The following is a 19,487-nucleotide window of genomic DNA, read 5'->3' as shown; positions in this document are numbered from 1 at the left end:
CATAGTTCATTGTACAGATGTATGAAATTCTCAAAGATTAATAAATATAAACTAGACATTAAGCGAAAAGAGATGCATAAAAACAAAATTTCAGTATTATGAATAATGGTTACACAGCTAAAACCTGTGTCTTGGCCTCCTGTGTCCTATGTGCAGTAAGGATCACACTGATCTTTTTAACCAAATTTACAATTTAGCATTCCACTAACCTTTATAATGCACTTAAATAACTTCTTCACTGAAAAAATATTGAATGAACAGACCACTACAATTTTTCCTAACCAAAAATATTTTCATTTAATCCTTTGGTCCATTGTCCTAGCTAGCGTTATTATTGCCGTGATAAAACTCCATGGCCAAAGCACCTTGGGGAGGAAAGGGTTTATTTGGCTTACACTTCCACATCATAGTTCACATTAAAAGAAGTCAGGACAGGAACTCAAACAGGCCAGGAATCTGGAGGCGGGGAATGATGAAGAATGATGGAAAAAGGCTGCTTACTGGCTTGTGCATTATGGCTGCTTTCTTATAGAACCCAGGACCACCAGGCCAGGAGTGGCAATGCCCACAATGGTTTGATCCCTCCCCCATCAATCACTAATTAAGCAAAGAAAAACAGCCTACAAATCACAATCCCAGAGAACCTAGATAACAATGAGGACCCTAAGAGAGACATACATAGATCTAATCTACATGGGAAGTAGAAAAAGACAAGATCTGAGCAAATTGGGAGCATGGGGACCTTGGGGGAAGGTTGAATGGGAGGGAAGAGGCAGGGAGGGAAGCAGAGAAAAATGTAGAGCTCAATAAAAATCAATAATAACAAAAAAAGAAGAAATGCCCTACAGGCTTCGCTACAGCCTGATCTTCTAGAGGCATTTTCTCAATTGAGGTTCCCTCCCCTCAGATGACTTTAGCTTGTATCAAATTGGCATAAAACTAGTCAGCACAGCTGACCCCTTGTCAACCTGATGTACAAACACATCACTTTTCTTTTATAACCTTTCCTTTCTCATTTATCCCTAAGATGACATGTTAATATTAAAATCACAATATAAAGCATAAATAGCTTTAAAAGTCTCACATTCTTTAAAAATCCAAATACATTAAAAGTTCAAACTCTCTAAAAATCCAAAATCTCTTTTAAAAACTCAAAGTCTCTCAACAGTAAAACTGTAAAATCAAAATTAAGTTGAATATTTTCTTACTTTAAGGCATAACCAAATTACTAGTCACATACAAGGGCACAGTCCCAATGTGAATCAAGCAAAACCAAACTCCAACAGTATAAATATCTCCACAGCCAATTATCTGGGCTCCACTCATGAACTGGGCTTCTCCAAGGGGCTTGGGTCCCTCCTCCAGCTCTGCCATGTGCAGCACACACAGTCTGTCTCCTAATCTCAGGCCAGATCCATTCCACAGCTCCTGCTGTTCTTAGTCATCCCCTCGTGGTACTGGCACCTCCATAATGCAGGGGTCTCTTGCTGCAACTAGGCTGCACTTTCAAAATAGCCTCTCCTGAGCTCTCTTCATGGTGCCATGCCTCACCTTTTCTGCATGACCCCTTCAGTCCTGGGCCTTTAGCTGCTGCTCCAGCTGTGCTTTGGCCTCTCACAGCACCAGCCTCAATTGTTCTTCATAACCCCTCTGGCCTCTAAAACCAGCATCACCTCGACGAATTTCCACATGACCAAGCTCAGCTGCCAGCATGAGGTAAACCCTCGGTCGCCTCTGGACCATAGCTTCTGTGTACTGACTGTAACATGAGGGGGCCTGTTTGTTTGTTGGGGGTTTCTGTCCCGCCCAGTTCCCCAGCTATTTAGTCCCAGAGAAAAATCACACAAGAGATCTCTATAAGTTATAAAGCTGATTGGCCCATTAGGTCTGGCTACTAATTAGTTAACTCTCACATCTTGATTAACCCATTTTTCTGATCTATGTTAGCCATGTGGCTCAGTACCTTTTTCAGTGGGGCAGCTCACATCCTGCTGCTTCAGCGATCTGGGCAGGAATGGGAGGAATCAACATCCTCCTCCCTAGAATTCCTCCTGCTCTCCTTGCATCATTTCCACTTCCTGTCTGGTTTTCCCACCTACACCTCTTGCCTGGCCAATCAGCGTTTATTTAAAACATGATTGACAGAATACAAACAATTCTCCCACACCACTTCCCCCTCTTTATTAAAAAAACAGAGGAAAATATCCATAGCCCATTTTTTGGGAATGTGGGCGTAGTATTTCAGGCTACTTCCAGCTGGCTGGGGGAGCTGATAATCTTATGAGACCTAAAGAAAATTTAGAGTTATGATCAAGTCCTGACTGAAGTATCCTGTTGAGTCTTGATCATCTCAGGCAGCAGTCTTGAACCTGTTCTGGATGAAGAACTCAGATATCTGGGCCATCTGTTCCTACTGGAGATTTCAGGTGGCCTTCCTTGATCAAAGGTGATTTTTCTTAACTCTGAATAAATCCAGAGCCTCTCATTTTCTGTGGAAACAAAAACAAAATCTCTTCTCCAAAGTAACATACTTTTTGACTTCAATTTTGAAGCCAAGGTATTTTCAAAATACTTACCTTGAATTAGTTCTGCAACATTTATACGCAAATATCTTTTAGCAGCTGTTGTTCCTTCCTCAGCATTTAAACAATTCAAAGATAGCATAATAGCATACAGTATCAAGATTCTCTGTGTATTTTCCATCTTTACGTGGCTTTATTTTAACCTCTATTTTATTTTTACTTTTAACTTTTGGCTTTTTGAGACAGGTTCTCTGCATATCTTTGTCCTGGAATTTCCCCTGTAAACCAGGCTATCCTTGGACTCCCAGAGATCCGTCTGTCTCTGCCTCCCCAGTGCTGGGATTAAAGGTGTCTGCCACCACACCTTGAATTTACACAGGTCTGTCTGCCTCTGCCTCCCAAGCCTTGGGATTAAAGGTGTGTACCACCACACCCAACTACTCTCTTTCTTTCTTTTTTATTTTAAGGACTTTAAACCATTTAGAGGTTTTTTTTTTTTTTGAATCTCTCTTTACTGTATATCTCTTTCTGACCATGTGGGTCTTTAATTTGCTAAGGAATATGGAGAAGACAACACTCAAAAGCTTCTATGGCGTTTCAAGGTCCTTGCCAGGAAGCAAACTGCAACATTGTTTTCATAGTCAGGACAGCCAGCTTGAAAGAGTCAGAGTTTTCCCTGGTCTGACGGCCCAGAAAGCCGGCATTTTAAAACAGCGCAGCTTTTTTCCTGCTACGGCTGAAAACTGAAATGCTTTAATCTAATCTTTTCCAAGCATTCCCAGGCTTTCTGTGGATTCAGTTATCCACGTGGGTGCCATTCTGTAACATGAAGGGGCCTGTTTGTTTGTATTTTAATGCAGAGGGAAGATACTATTTTAGAATGGATCCTTTTACCACACAAACCAAGTAAAAAATTGAAAACTTATGTAGAAAAGGTCTCTGAATTAATTATAAAAGGTAAACTGAGACTTCGTCAACTAGCAGGTATAGACCCAGCAGAAATTATAGTGCCTTTCACTACTGATGAAATAAAAAAGTTATGGGAAGACAATGAACCATGGCAAAGGGTTTGTACTAATTTTTTGGGAGAAATTAATAGCAACTATCCAAAAAGCGGTAGACTTAACCTTATAAAGAGAACTTCTTGGAGTCTTCCTCGAATTGTACGTGATGCTCCAATAACTGGAGCCCGTACATTTTATACTGATGCTAATAAATCGGGGAAGGCTGGTTACAAATCAGATGAATTGAGTAAGGTGAAACAAAGCCCTTATACTTCTGTCCAGAAGGCAAAATTATACGCCATTCTTATGGTGCTAAGGGATTTTAAAGAACCTCTTAATATTGTTACAGATTCACAATATGCAGAAAGAGTTATCTTGCATATTGAAACTGCTGAATTTATACCAGATGATACAGAGTTGACTTCATTGTTTATCCATGTACAAGACATAATCAGGAATAGGCTTTGCCCGATGTACATAACACACATCCGGTCCCATACGGGTCTGCCAGGTCCTCTAGCACAAGGTAATGCAGAAATTGATCAATTATTGATTGGAAGCGTGTTGCAGGCCTCAGAATTTCATAAAAAACATCACGTCAATAGCAGAAAGGTTTAAAGAAAGAGTTTTCCATTACATGGCAACAAGCTAAGGAGATTGTAAAGAGATGCCCTACTTGCTCTTTATATAACCAAACACCACTATCTGCAGGGACTAACCCGAAGGGTACTCAAAGGAATGAAATCTGGCAGATGGATGTCTTCCACTTTGCAGAATTTGGAAAATTAAAATATGTACATCACACCATTGACACTTATTCAGGCTTTCAGTGGGCAACTGCTTTAAGCTCAGAAAAAGCTGACTCAGTAATCACACATTTATTAGAAGTTATGGCCATTATGGGTATACCTGCACAAATAAAAAGAGATAATGGTCCAGCTTATGTCTCTAGGAAAATGAAACGATTTTTTGCTTATTATAATATTAAGCATGTTACAGGTATACCATACAATCCTACAGGTCAAGCAGTCATAGAAAGATCAAATCGAACTATAAAGGATATGTTAAATAAACAGAAAGGGGTGGAAAAGGCCCCCAGAAATAGATTACATAATGCCTTATTAACCTTGAATTTTCTTAACGCTAATGAGAAGGGAACAACAGCGGCAGAAAGACATTGGATAATGGAAAAGTCTGCTGACCTCTCAATGGAAGCCAGGAGATGTGCTACGTTGGGGAAGAGGTTTTGCTCTTGTTTCCACAGGAGAAGAAAAATTGTGGATACCATCAAAATCAATAAAGGTTAGATTTGAAGAGAAGAAACCTCTTGGAAAGGAGAAATGACAGCATCTACAATGATGATGACCATACAGGTGGTAAGAAAAACATAGAATGGGGGGAGGGTTTTGTTCTTGTCTCCACAGGAAAACACTCGTCTTTGAAAAATTCAAAGGACCCTGGATGTTTGAATACTGACAGATGGAAAAATACTGACAGATTGGTCCAACTACCCAATATGGATTATCAAGAAAGCTGAATAGGTTCTGTGAGTATGAAGCTCTAGAATATACTGTAGTAATGAGTTGCGGGCAGGCCTGCTTTTCATCCTGCCCAGCTCCCGCACGGCTAGCTTAGCCCCAGAAATAATAACACATAAGTTGTATTCATTTAAATACTGCCTAGCCCATTATCTCTAGAGAGTTAGTTACTGACTAACTCTCACATCTTGATTAACCCATTTCTAATAATCTGTATAGCACCACGAGGTGTGGCTTACCGGGAAAGATTCAGCATGTCTGACCTAGTGGCTGGCTCCATGGTGTCTGCCTCATTGCCCTCTTCCCAGCATTCTGTTCTGTTTACTCCGCCTACCTAATTTTCTGTCCTATCAAAGGGCCAAGGCAGTCTCTTTATTGACCAATGAAAATAACACAATAGACAGATAACCCTCCTCCATCATTATACTAAATCATATTTCTGAATTTATAGAGCTGGTTTTGGAGTTGGACTCTTTGCTCAGTCCCTCTCTAATTCCAAGCCTGTTGTTAGGAGAAAAACCCAGAGTTTCTGAAGTTTCTGTCTTATGTCAAGAGCCATGATATGAGACAGAAAGAAATATGTGTTTAGAAAACATCTTCGTTTTTCTTCATATCTATCATACTTTTCATTGAATATGTCTATCATACCTTTCATTGGATATATGTTTGTATATGTCTATATAATTAATGTTTAAGTTTTCCACAATGAACAATGAGTTTTTTCTGCACTGACATTTGAAGTTTCCAGGAAGAAGATGGGACCACCATAACAACAATTCCACTTGGTTGATATGACATCATGATACTGATAGTGCTACTACAAGTCCTGTTCCGGGTATCAGCTGCACAGATGATTCCAACTTGGTTAGCTGAAATGGTGCACGTCTTGTACAACATTCTGGCCAGACCTCCACAAAATACTCAGAGACTGTTTGCAATTTTAAAAGACATTGATCTTGAAATTTAACCATCATTTTACTTTCACAGGATCCTCCAGAAAGAACCTCACCCCCATGACAGCTGGAAGTAATTCTAGAGGACGATGTCCCCTCTCTCAGCAAAGTTTGTCCTCAGGTTTAGGAACAATATTTAGGGATTGATTATAATTAGTATACGGTTGAGAGTTGGGAAAGGAATTTTATAAGCTCAGGGATCTTTTGGGGGGAAAAAAGAGGATAATTGGATAGATAATAATGGTATTTGTGAGTTATTGTTTATAGATAATTACATCGGCATAGATTTTTGTATATGGATACAAAGTTAAATTATATTGAATATTGTACGTATGCATGCTTCAACCTGTTTAAAACATTTTTTATGTATTGATATATATTGTATTGATATATGTATACCATATTGCAGTGTACATTTCTACCTATGATTAAGATACTCATATATTGTTTATATATCGATATTTACTGTTTACATTTGGAGGTCATTGTCCTCATTTATTGCACAGTTGTTTATTCTCTTAGTCTTTAAGTTAGATACATGTTAAGAATTGTAGATCAATAGTCATCTATGTCTGTCAGTTTTTTGGTTAGACTAATCAGGTTCTTTAGATACATAGAGATTATATATAAATAGTCTTCAACCTCTTCGAAGAGCTGTAGAAAATGGCATTTAATTTAATCTTAGAGTTCTGCGTAGTGAGACACAATCACTTCTGGCAACCCCAAACTATTCCCAAGAGATTGTTGAGCACCAAAGACACTCCATTTGGAGCTTGTCTTCTTGACAAAACTAGCCTCTGGGCAAGGAACTGCCCATACCTCAACTACTGACAAATACACGGTATCCGGAAATGGATAAGCAAAACTGTCAAATCTTACCAAGACAGGGTAAGACGGTTTTGAAAAATCTCTTGCCTGTTAAAATCCGGAAATGGATAAAATCCGGAAATGGATAAACAGAACTGTTAAATCTTGCCAAGACAGGGTAAGATGGTTTTGAAAAATCTCTTGCCTGTTAAAAATAATCTGTCAGTTATTCTGGGCCTTAGTCAAAGTTGGTTGCTTCAATGCTGCAAACAGGTCTTTGGTGATTGCCCAGGTAGCCAGTTGTCTCTGTGATTTGTTGCATGTTTTGGAAGTTCTTTGATTGCACTTCCTAATTACTCAGGTAACATTATTTCCCTTCTCGAATCTTCTATGGGGTTGAAGACTAGATAAATGTAGCTACTTTCCTCTCATGACTTGGCCAAGTTATTTATTATACAAGACTTTAGCTAGTTAGAATAGGATATTTGTACTTATTTTATATAATTTTGTAGGTTTGTACTTACTGTATATAATTTTGTAGTAGGCTTAGAACTCTCTTACTTAAAAAAAAGAGGGGAGGTGCTGTGGGAGTACCTTCCGCTGCTTCAGCCAATAGTCGTTGAAGCATGAGCCCACAGTGCTGCGGGAGCGCCTTCTGCTCCGTCAGCCAATAGCCGCTGAAATACCAGCCCCCCACTGGGGCGTGGTATATTTCTCTTTAAAAAGAAGAGCGGCAAGCCTCGGCTCGGCCTCTTGGTTCCGACTCCTGATCCCAGCTCCTGCTCCAGTGACTAGGCTCCCTTCCTGACAGTTTATGGTGTATGTAAGTTTCCCTCCCCCGAAATAAATACCCCTTTAAAACATAACTGGTGTGGGATTGATTAGCCATTAACTGACCCTGATTTTACTTCCCAGATTTTACCTCAATAATTCGAGGCTCTTCTTAGTCACAACTAATTTCCTAGCTCTAGCTGACTAGCACTGAGTCGCCTAGCAAAACAAAAGTTTGACTGTAGTGGTACTGGTATCTTGTGGATCACAGCTGCTTCTTCGGCCCCAGCCAACCAGAACCAGACTCTTAATTTAAAATAGCAAATGGCCCCAGTAGAGTCTGTCAAGCTCCGTCTGAAACTTCGCAAGCCAGGCCTCCATCATCTGCATTTCTCTCAGCATTCTCTTCTTCCAAGTTCCCACAGCTCACCAAGCTTTGAATGCTCTATGGTTTTTCTTGCCTAAAGTTCCAAAATCCCTCCATAATCCTCCCCCAAACAACATGCATAGTCAGATCTGTCACAGCAATACCCCACTGTCCTGGTACCAGCTTTTGTCCCAGTTAAGGTCACTATTGCTGCAGTGAAACACCATGACCAAAGCAACCTGGGGAGGAAAGGGTTTCTTTGACTTACACTTCCACATCACTGCTCATCACATCAGGAAGTCAGGACAGGAACTCAAACAGGGTGGGAACCTGGAGTAAGAAGTTGATGCAGAGGCCATGGAAGGGTGCTGCTTACTGGCTTGCTTATCATCACTTGCTCAGGCTGCTTTTTTAAAGAACCCAGGACCATCAGCCCAGGGGTGGAACCACCTACAATAGGTTGGTCCCTCCCAATTCATTCAACAATTAAGAGAATGCCCTACAGCCTTGCCTTGCCTATAGCTGAAGCTTAAGAAGTCATTTTCTCAATGGAGGTCCCCTCTTCTCTTAAGGCTTTAGCTGTGCTAAGATGACATTAAAGTAGCCAGCACAGCCATGCATCTTCAGCAGTTACTAGAGTTATATGCATGATAGTTAATGTTATTATGTCTTGAGAAGCCCATGCCCACCCTACCTGGGTGTATGTATTCTGCTATGTTTTGTCATATTCTTTTTGTTTTTTCTTTGAGCTATGGTCTCATCACATATCATTGGCTGGCCAGGAACTCACCATGTAGATCAAGATGGCCTCAAACTTACAACTATCTCCTTGCCTCTGCCTCCGAAGTGCTGGGACAACAGGTATGTGCCACCACTGATGGAGGAGGGTCATCTGTCTATGTGTTATTTTCATTGATTAATAAAGAAACTGCCTGGCTCATTATCTGTAGCCTCTTATTGGCTAACTCTCACATCTTGCTTTAACCCATATTTAGTAATCTGTGTAGCACCACAAGGTGGTGGCTTACCAGGAAAGATCCTAACCTGCATCCGTCTCGGAGAGAAGAGTCATGGTGACTGCCTCACTGCCTTCTTCCTCCCAGCATTCTTTTCTGTTTACTCCGCCTACCTAATTTTCTGTCCTACCAAAGGGCCAAGGCAGTTTCTTTATTAACCAATGAAAGTAACACATAGACAGATGACCCTCCTCCATCATGTCCCCTTTTTCTGTTTAAACAAAAAAGAAAGGCTTTAACTTTAACTTAGTAAAATTACATATAACAGTTAACAAGCAAGAATTACAGTTACAATACTTATATCTATTTTAACTTTTATCATAACTAAGGAAAACTATAACTATAACTAACCATTCTTCAACTCCATCAAAGACTCCAGAAGCATATAATACTACCTAAGTAAACAAAAAGTAAGCAACTTCCAAAACTCTAGAAATGACAGAGACATCTCACTGCCTGGACAGTCACCCAAGTTCTTTTGTACCGTTGGGGCATCCATCTTCAGCCTACAGGCCCATAGTATCCAGCAGACATTTCCACGAAGCAGGAACTTTTAAAGGCAGTTTAGTCACTATCTGCTGTGTCCTGCAGAATGTCTTGCAGACTCTTTTATGAATCAGGAACCCCGAAAGACCATCTCACCTTTAGGCAAGTTAAGCAGTCCTCTCTGCGGTTTCTTTATGTCCAGTTTTAATAACTTAGGGCTTTTCATGACAATGGAGTTTGATAGCCGTTTGGGCAAGAAACTTCTCTTGCCTGGACTGTTGTCTTTGAAAGATATGAAGAATGCCTATCTAACTGAAATATATCTCTATATGTCTAGAAAATCTAACTAACATGACTACAAGCTTAACTATTATTGATGATTATCCATTAACAACCTATATTTTCTAATTATACATATTTTTAAATGAACTACACAATCATAATACCTTAATCAAGAGTAGAAATACATATACATATAACAAAATTGACCTTAAAATCCATACCAATGCAAATTATTCATATCTATATCATATCCCCCTTAAATGTAAAAGAACATTTATAAGCAATATTTGGGAATATGGGCACAGTTATTTCTCTCCAAACTGCTTCGTGCTGAATGGGGGTGCTGTTATTCAGGTCTTTCATGGTATAACCTGTGTGCTAGATTCATCTCAGTCGGCAGATGAGTGAAGTAATTTTCTGAAGGTGTTCACAGCAACCTTTTAGGAGGGTGTGGCCTATTATACCATATTGGGATAGAAGCAATCCACAGGGTCTCATCCTCTGTGAAAACAAAAGAAGAACCTCCTTTCCAAAGCATCATATTCTTAGACCCAAATCCTGAAGTCAAGATACCTTTAGAACATGTATGTGGGATCAGCTTAGCAGCCCACACAATGAAATGTCTCTCTGTATTTAGCTCTTTCACAGTCAAAAATTTTAAAGAAAACACAATGTACAGAATCTAGGCTCTCTGTGAATTTTCCATTTTTACGTGGCTTATTTTTCTTTATTTCTTTTAATCTATAACTATCTATACTCTGTCTCTTTAAAGACTTTACCCTTTTTTAAGGCATTAACTTTATTCTCTATATTCTTTTTCTTCTCTCTCCCAAGTCTACATACAGTCATCCAACACTGTGACCCATTTAGAGGTCTTTTATGTCTGAATCTGTCCTATTGTAAATCTGTAATTTTTTACTACCTCGGAGCATTTTTTGTTTTGCAGTTTTAAATCACTAAGGCTCTTAAGAATCTAAAGCTGTGACATTCCTAGGTCAAAAACAGGTACGGTCGGCTTGCCCCGCCCAGTCCAACATGGCGGAGCCGCTCATGCCTCTGAGTCTTGCACATTGCACTGCTAGAATGGTGGAGGCGCTTGTGTCTCTGAGCCACAGCATGCAATGACCCCCTCTTAGGCACACAGTGAGTCTAGTTGTCATCAAACAAATCATAGCACTTTACTCCAAATGATGCATCAAAAGCTCTGTCTCCCACAGGAGCCAGACAGAGATCGCGATGGCGGCACAGCCCAGAAACTGGTATTTCAAAACCGCCACGTTCTAGTAGACCTGGTCCCACTACTCAGGCAGGAAGAGCCAAGCCATGGGCATGGTCTCAGTTACTTTGTTCCCGACCCCAAGTGGGCACAGAAACGTCCAGGCCCAGAAATGCTCCATAGCGGGAGTCTGCACTGGCGGCAGGAGGGCCCAGGAAGCCTCGTTTTAAAACGACTCGCTTTTTTTCTGCCGCTATAGCTGAAACAGGAAATCTCTCTACGGCAAGTCCTAGCAAACAGCAAAAAGCTGTGTTAAGCTCACTTTCCCTTTTTTTAAGGCCTCTCAGGTTTTACGTGGAGTTCATTACCACACTGGGCGCCATTTGTAGAAGGAACGGCGGCTGCGTCCTGCCACTCGCCCTGTAGACCAGGCTGGCCTGCTCCAACTGGGCTTTTTTTTAAGCACCCCCATCCCAGCACCCTATTTCTCTCTTGACACCCATGTTTAAATCTATTTTAAAATACTTTCAAATAGACCCCAGTCTTGCTTTAAAAATCAACAGAAATGGATACAGTGACTTGCATTCAGACACACGGGTACAGTTCAGGCACCCTTCTACCACATTGTGGCTGTGAGTACCCAGTGAGAGAACACACATAGCTCTGAACACAGTGCCTGGAACGTGACAAACCACCCACCGCTGCCACAACTGCATGCACCTGCTACAGTCACACAAGATTTAAAAGTTAAAGGAAAAAGAAGCCAGTTTTATAGCACTCATCAACTGTGAGAGTTCTGGTTGTGAATTCGAATAAAATCTGTTGCAACAGTGCCTGAGCAAAAACAGATATCGTCCTCACTGGAGGAGTGTGATCTGAGATGAGGCAAGTTAACTGGGGATATGGGAAAAGCACTGTTTTAAAGTCAGAACAAGCATTCATCAAGAAGAGACATCATTGCCTATGAAACCCACAGTAAATAATCCAGAGAAAATTAATATAATGCAAATAAGAAAAAGAGACAATAGTACATAAAATAGTGAGATCATAATACTACTTTAGAGTATGTTTTACATCTAAATAGCTTAAGATAAACTACACTCCAGCAAGTTTGTTCAATAAATTTTAACTGATTTAGCAATATGCTAGAAATACACTCAAATACACCTAGATATTTAATTTTTCTGTTACAAAATGATACGCATGGTAGAAAATGGATTCTTCAAAGCGGGGCTAAGAGCTCACTTAACCATAGGAAGATTTGTCAGTCTGAACTCCAATAGCCTCAGGAGTTTTATGAAACTCTTCATGGCATTTTTAAAATGTCATGCATGTGTACAGGCCTGTGGTGGTCAAAATAGCTACTTTTTATGGAAAGCTAATAAATTCACCATTCAGAAATGATAAAGATGGCAAAACAACGTTTTATAGCCCAAATTATCGTGTCCATTTGGTTGTTTGTGCAAGGTTTTTCTATGCCGCTCTAGCTGGCCTGAAACTCGCAATGTAGCTGAGACTAGCCTTAGGTGATCCTCTTGCCTCTGCCTGTTAAGTTCTGAGATTGTAGCCAAAACACACCATGCCTAAGTCTATGCAGATTACCCAATAAAATTTTTTCCCTGTAATATGATTATCCCCATTCTGGACAAAAATCCACTAAAAACAAAGAATCAAAACCAGAAACTCCCATGAAAACTGCCACTTACTTTTCAAGTGTTCTACTGTAATCTTTTCATCCGCACTGGCTACGTTTGAGTCCGCTGTAAAACTCTTTTCCTGGACTCCAGCAGCCGGCAGGTTTTCAAAACCATTTCCAAAGCAGTCCGTGTTGTTCTCCAAATGGTCAGGTCGTCCCCCAGACAAAGATGCTATGCATATCTCAAACAGAACCGTACTTGGGAGCTTCCATTTCTCAATGATGAATTTTCTTCTCCGTTTCAAATTTTCAGAATGCAATTTTTCCCTAACATGGCTTTTCTTTAAGAGACACCTAGAAACATTTCTCTTCTTCAAAGGTTTCTTCTTCTGCAGCTTTTGTTTTCTGGTGCTATAATTAATATTTTCTTTTTTGTTCCAGTGTTTGCCCAGCAGTGGACATATGGAATGGCTCTGTAGTCTAGATCCAGTAGCAGTAATTCCATTGGAACCAGCTAAATCCTTAGGATGCACGGCAAGACCAGACACCACCAAGACATCTGCTCCACTGTAGTTCTTGTGAATGACATCCACTTCTGATACTGCTGCAGGACCATATGCCCTAAACTGAAAAACTAAGCCTGATTTGCATAGGAAACCTTGAAACAACTGTCTGGCTTCATTATTCCACAACTTCCGTGTAGCAGGTAAGACATCATGCAGGCTACATGGATAGCTCAGCCTTGGCAAACTCATAATTTTCTCGGGTACAGATTTAAGATTTATTGCTTCTGAGTATGGTATATGAACAGAAAGTCCATAGTCAATCAAAACAAGATGTAAAGATTGATCCGACACTTGAGAAAATTCTGCTCTGCTCCACTGACCCTCCAACTCACTTTTGAACAGGCAATTAGAACCAGGAATCATGTGCTCTAGAGGCAAAGCTTGCAAGGGCTCTGATAAGTCGGAATGCAAGGTAAAGAGGTATTGCATTGTATCAGAGAAATCCTCTAGCTGCACACAGAAGTCTGAGGGGTCATCCACAGCACTGCTGATACCGCGATACCGCCTGCCATTTTGGAATGGTGCCCAAACAAATGGCCGGATTACCCAAGGTGACGGAGGAGTCTGGGACTCCAGATTGAAAACAGTACCTGAGGATCGCAGTTTGTTTTCTTCCACCAGAGACGTAGTTACATTTAAATACCCACAAAACAACATGCCATCTACCAACATTTCCACTTTCCAGGCATCGTCTAAATATTTCCGAGAAGTAATGCTCATTTCCAAATGGGCAAATAAGCACACAATGAACTCAAGGATCATATTCTTAGAATGTGTAAACCAAATCCACTCATGAGACATGCCTTGTCTAGGAATATTTCTGATCTCTCTACTAAGTACCTTGGTATTATTTACAGGCACTACTTCATGCTGTCCATGATTTATTAAAAAGACAAATACTTTCTCAGGCGCCCACTGCTCTTTTGTTTTGGGTTGGTACCACTTTAAATCTCTCTTAGATATTGACAAGAACTCTAACCCCCCTTTAATAATATCCATTGATAAAAAAAAGGAATTATCTTCTTTAGGGATTAATCGTGCTAAATCTGATGTTTTCAGTAACGTCACATGAAATCCCCCAGTCTTTGAAGCATAAATCATTTTGGCTTTTTCAAGCTGCCCGTATCTTACCAGTTCAGAAGGAATTTCTACCGGGTGTTGGGGGAGTGGTGTGAAGATCACAGAACCATCATACAGATGTATGCTTCCTGCCTTTGAGTGGCTCTTATCACAGATACTAACTTTGTGAGAGATGGCCTGGGGCGTATGCCATGCAAATTCCTGTAGCTTAGAACAGGGTGGCCACCTCAGCAACTTCTTGATGACACATTTATCGCCACAAGTTATACTGAGTTCCCACTTCTCATCGTGTGTCTTCAAAAATTCACAAGCAATTATTCTGTTAATTACTCCCAAGGAAAAATAATCTGCAATTTTGCCTTTACACATTTCAGTGGGCCCATTCCATCTTATCCTACAAAGAAAAGAATACATTCCCAGCCTGGGGATAGTTAAGAGTTCCCTGTTAACTGAATAAACTTTAGATCCATTTACTATGGCAGTATTACCATGATCAAGAACTTCCACTTCAAAGGATCCTGGCAGCAATACTCCCTTTGTGATGTCTCTAGACACAGTATGGTCACTAGAGTATTCTCTATGACACCTCGCCAGAGTGTTCAGGGAGGTCTGCTTTTTCTGGTTGTTTGTTCTTTCATTTAGAACACTAGTGAGTCCTATGACTTCATTTTCATTCCCAGCAAGTGGAATGTGAAAATTGGCCGGATGGTGGCTAGTGGGTGCAGACTCTTTAACCTGGGTACTCAAGTCAATGTGGGGTTGAAGAATCTTTGTGACCGGGGGTCTATGAAGGATGCACGGTCTTTGGGAAGCTACTTGATTTAAGTCTTTGGTAAATAATTTTGATACTGTCTTTTGTGATTTGGGGCCCATGCCACTTCCTTCAGGAATGTGTGCAGACCCACGAGCGAATTTTCCATTTTTATTTTTAAGTCTGTACTTACAGGGCCTCTTCACTTTGCTTTTTGGTATGGGTTCAACTTCATAACAAATTGATGGTTTCAAATCCCTGGCATATACACATTGGGGATGCATCAATTGATCTGTTTTGTTTGCAGAATGTGTTGCTAGGCTAGTTTTATTTATTGCATTGTGGCAACAGTTGCTTTCTGTGCTTTCTTTCAAAGGAGCAGTGAATGCCTGATTTAACCTCTGATTCTTTTCCACACACCATGCTTGCTTAGAGTGGTTTTCTCCATAAACATTAAGTAGCAATTTTATCGTTTGATTTATATGTTGATACCCATCATATAAGTCTATACCAAGTTGCCCATCTGATTCCCTGGACAGTATTACTGCTTTTAAGGGCTTCCCTAAGAAACTGTCTTCAAACCATCTATTGATTTCTCGTGGAATATCTATATCTCTAAGATCTGACAGAAAACACTGAATTGCTTGCATCGGTGTAAATAGCAGCTCTGGAAATTGATCAGAAATGGCACACAGCATATTTTCTTCTACAAATTGCTCATTCCCATAGTCCACAAAATAAACACAAGGGCCAGATGACGACTCTGTTGTCTTCACCAGGGCTCTGTATGAGAGCCCATCCTCTATGTATTTAGAGATACACAATCTCATTCTGTTCCAGTCATATGTGGAACACATTTTAAGGCTAATCATCTCTGTGATTCTTGTCTCCAACATCTCTAAATTTTTACTGTTTCTACAAAGCTGGCAATAGAACTTTTTGGGACTATACACATAAGATATATACACATCTTCTTCACTTCCAATCTTTAGATCAAAGGAAGAATAATAGTAACTGTAAAGACTGACTGAAAGTGGGAGTGGCCTTGATAAGACACTGCAGTGGGTGGAGCCACAACGAAGGAAATATTCATTTGTACTTGTAAGTGACGATTGTAAATCCACTAAGTTACATAAGCATCTAGGGTGTATAAGAACTAAGGCATACACGATACAAGTAAATAACCCCCCACATGAAGCAATGAAATTTCCAAAGTCTCTGGATGCTTCTGCTGTCCACTCTAATAGATTACAAGTAGTGGGATCAACTAAATAGTTGAGGCAGCATCTGAAAGCTTGGGCTTCTAAAGCAAGAAAATGTGGGTTGATGGCACAAAGATCTTTAATGAAAACTCTTTCTTGATTTCCATAGTCAACAAATATTAGTTCAACTTCTTGATCTGATGCTTGAGTCAAAATGGCAGCTCTGTACCACTTCCCATCTCTGGAATGCTTAGCCACACAGGCTATCTTCCCAGTCTGATATGGTTCTGGATGAACGCTGTAATAATCTTGAATTTGTTCCATTAGTAATTTCAAATCTCCTAACTTACACAGAAGCTGGCATGAAAAGTCACCTGGACCATGGCAATAAGAACAGTTGACTTCGAGAAGTTTTCCTGGCTTGAACACATATGCCTTATAAGGCTGTGGTGAGATTGGTTCAGAACACAAGTTGAAAGAACTGTTTAGATCCAGGAACCTGTGTACAGATGAGAGATTTTCTTTCAGCTTATCAGAATGATATTTTTCAGGCTTAGGTCTTTCAAGACGGGCAGAGGCCGCAACATTTTTATCATGAAGTGTATCTTTAGATTTTAACTTCAACACTGAAAAGTCTCTGACAGATTTGGGGAAATCTTCTGATGCGACCTCTGCAGACTCTGCATATCCAGCTTGGAGCATCAGGGAGACAACATCCGTATTTTCAGGGGCTTCAATATTCTGAATATTCACCATGTACTTGTCACCTTTCTTTGCTCGAACTTGAAGCAAAATTGCTTTGTTCAGAACGATTTTTTTGAAATAATCTGTTGCTGCCTGTAGCCATAAATCTGTGACAGGAGATACCTGTGCAAGTGAACAATGAATGGCTAAGGGAGGCAAACTACAAAATTCTGGAAGCAAAGTTTTTGTGTCAAAAAATGGTATGGAGTCAGTACTTCCATAATCCAAGAGGTAAACATTAATCCAATAATCATTCATTCCAATGATGATGGCTCGGTAGAAACATCTGTCCTTGCTATATCTGGCACAACAGAACAGTCCAGGTTCAGGATTTCTTAGGATTAGTTCATCATCCTCAAATGCAACATAAAATTCATTTATAGCTTTCATTATGTCCTCAAATTTCTTCTGATGCTCACTAATGCGTACCCAGAAATCTGATGGGCTCAGTACACTCACTACAAATGCTATGTGGGTAGATTCTATCTCCAGTCTTACCGCTTTAATAGGAACATCTGCTTTGAAGTCTTCTTTCTCATTTAGTCCACCCACAGACTGTTCAACATTCCCAATGAAACCAGCAATCGCAAAGCTGCCTGTATCAGAAGTGTCTGCCTCACTCAAGGCATTGGAAATGTTTGACTCAAACGCAGGGCAAAGTATTTGTGTGCCCAGAGTCCCCAGAAGATACTTAGTATTAACTGCAGATTCTTGAGAGTGTAAAGTCACATAATACAAATGTTCCTCCTCACTGAACCTGTCGATGTGGGCATATACTATGTGCCCTAACAGGGCTTGCCTAAATGTCGTCAGTTGTCCTTTTCTTTCTTCTGGGTCGGGACAATGTAAATATGTCAGAGAACATGGAAATGCAAACAACGGCGCAAAAATAAAATCCTGTTTCAGTTTCTTCACGTGAATGGAGGGTACAGACTCACTGCTGCCGTAATCCATGAACCAAATTTTCACTTGATTGTTGGGTAAGAGCTGCTGGAGAATTCCTCTTTGCCACTGTCCATTTGTCCCTTTAGCAACACACAGGAGTCCAAAATTATCGCAAGTGGGGCTGTTTTCTTGACTTATTGTGTTGTAATGCAAATTCATACACTCTGTCAAGTCTTCTAGCTCTGGAATCCACTTAAGTAACTGGCAATAAAATTTCCCAGGACTCAATGCTGATGACACTTTGACGCTGTCCAAACTTCCCACCGGTAAAGATGGCTGGAAATTATCTAGGAGACATTGAACATCAAGTGAAGTACTGATACTACTTAATGGTGACTCGGGTCTTTCTTGGTGTGGGAGGTCTGGCATTGTCTTGGGGAGTTCCTGTAGTATCTCCACAATAAGACGAAACGTATCCCTATCAATGAATCTTCCTAATTGCAATTCAAGAACCTCAGATATAACTTTGGGCGCCTCAAGAAGAATCATTTGAAGAGGCAAAACTGTTTGTATATTGACTTTGAGTTGTATTCCTACTAGTGACTTGAAATAATTCAAAGCCTTGGGAGACCATTTCTCTCCAACGGGGAGTATGTTGGCAAAAATACCAAATATGACTCTGGGAGGGAGTTCAAATACCTTGTCGCAAGCAGAGGCTACCCGCGTCCCATCGACTCTCAGCTCTTCTCCCCGATCAATGAGCTGCACTGTATAGACTTCGTTCGTCTTCCCCACCACTCTGCCCCTCTGCCACTCTCCAGTCACCTTTTCCTCCACCAGACAGAACTCATCGACTCTCACATCGTTCTTCACTTTGGGGATAAACTGTATTTCCCGCTGCAATATGTGATAGTCAAACTGACACTCACTATTGGTTTTGCCTTGAAATTTCACAAGAATATCCTTGGGAAGACACTCAATATGTAAAACTGTCAGGTCCACATCTAAAAATGTTGGTAATAAAGATGTAGAATTCATTTTCTAAAAAAACAAATAAGTACAAATTAGTAGATAGATGGCTATCAATACTATACAAAATAGTCTTATACATTTGGTAGATAATAGAAAGTATATATTTTTACATTCATTTTGGGGGAGGTGAGACATACACAGTGTGTGAAAGGATCTCAGAGGACAACCCGTGGGAGTTAGTCTCTCCTTCTACCGTGTAGGCTCTAGACATCAAAGTCTTACCATCAGGCATGTGCCCTTATTCACTGAGCCATCTACCCAGTCCTCACTTTTTAAAATCATAATCAAACATCTTGGCCAAAAAATGTATGTACTAGGCAAAATATTGTTGGCATAAGATGTTGCTGAGGTAAATACTCACCTTTGCATATCAGAAAATCTCTTGAAGATAACAAGACAAAAGAGTGTAGATAATTATTGGAATACACAGAGATAATCCTTATTTCCCAGAAAACTTAGCAAACTTATACTAGATAACAGATGTGGTATAATGGAAAAGATAAATCAGGTTCACTAGTGACTTCATTTTCCTCCTGGGGAAAAAACCCACCTTCCTTTGGGGCTTCTAATAACCAACAATTCAAGGGAATGAAAGAAGAAAACAAGGGCAGATAGAAGTCAAAGAGGAG

The 19,487-nt window shown here is 40.2% G+C and overlaps 1 protein-coding gene across 1 annotated transcript in view; it reads right to left on the bottom strand.

Annotated features, from left to right (window-relative positions):
• Positions 1 to 18,864, bottom strand: part of Tdrd15 (tudor domain containing 15) — a 29,102-nt gene extending 10,238 nt beyond the window's left edge. Inside the window, exon 1 of the mRNA XM_048439664.3 lies at positions 12,669 to 18,864. Coding sequence (XP_048295621.3) covers positions 12,669 to 18,864 — 6,196 coding nt within the window. The remainder of the gene's footprint in view (positions 1 to 12,668) is intronic.
• Positions 18,865 to 19,487: the final 623 nt, after the last annotated feature.

Source organism: Myodes glareolus, chromosome 6 (assembly GCF_982192425.1).
Source record: "Myodes glareolus chromosome 6, mMyoGla1.1, whole genome shotgun sequence".
NCBI classification, from domain to species: Eukaryota; Metazoa; Chordata; class Mammalia; order Rodentia; family Cricetidae; genus Myodes; species Myodes glareolus.
The sequence above is the reverse complement of the archived record's forward strand: the minus strand, read 5'-3'. Positions and strand labels throughout refer to the sequence as shown.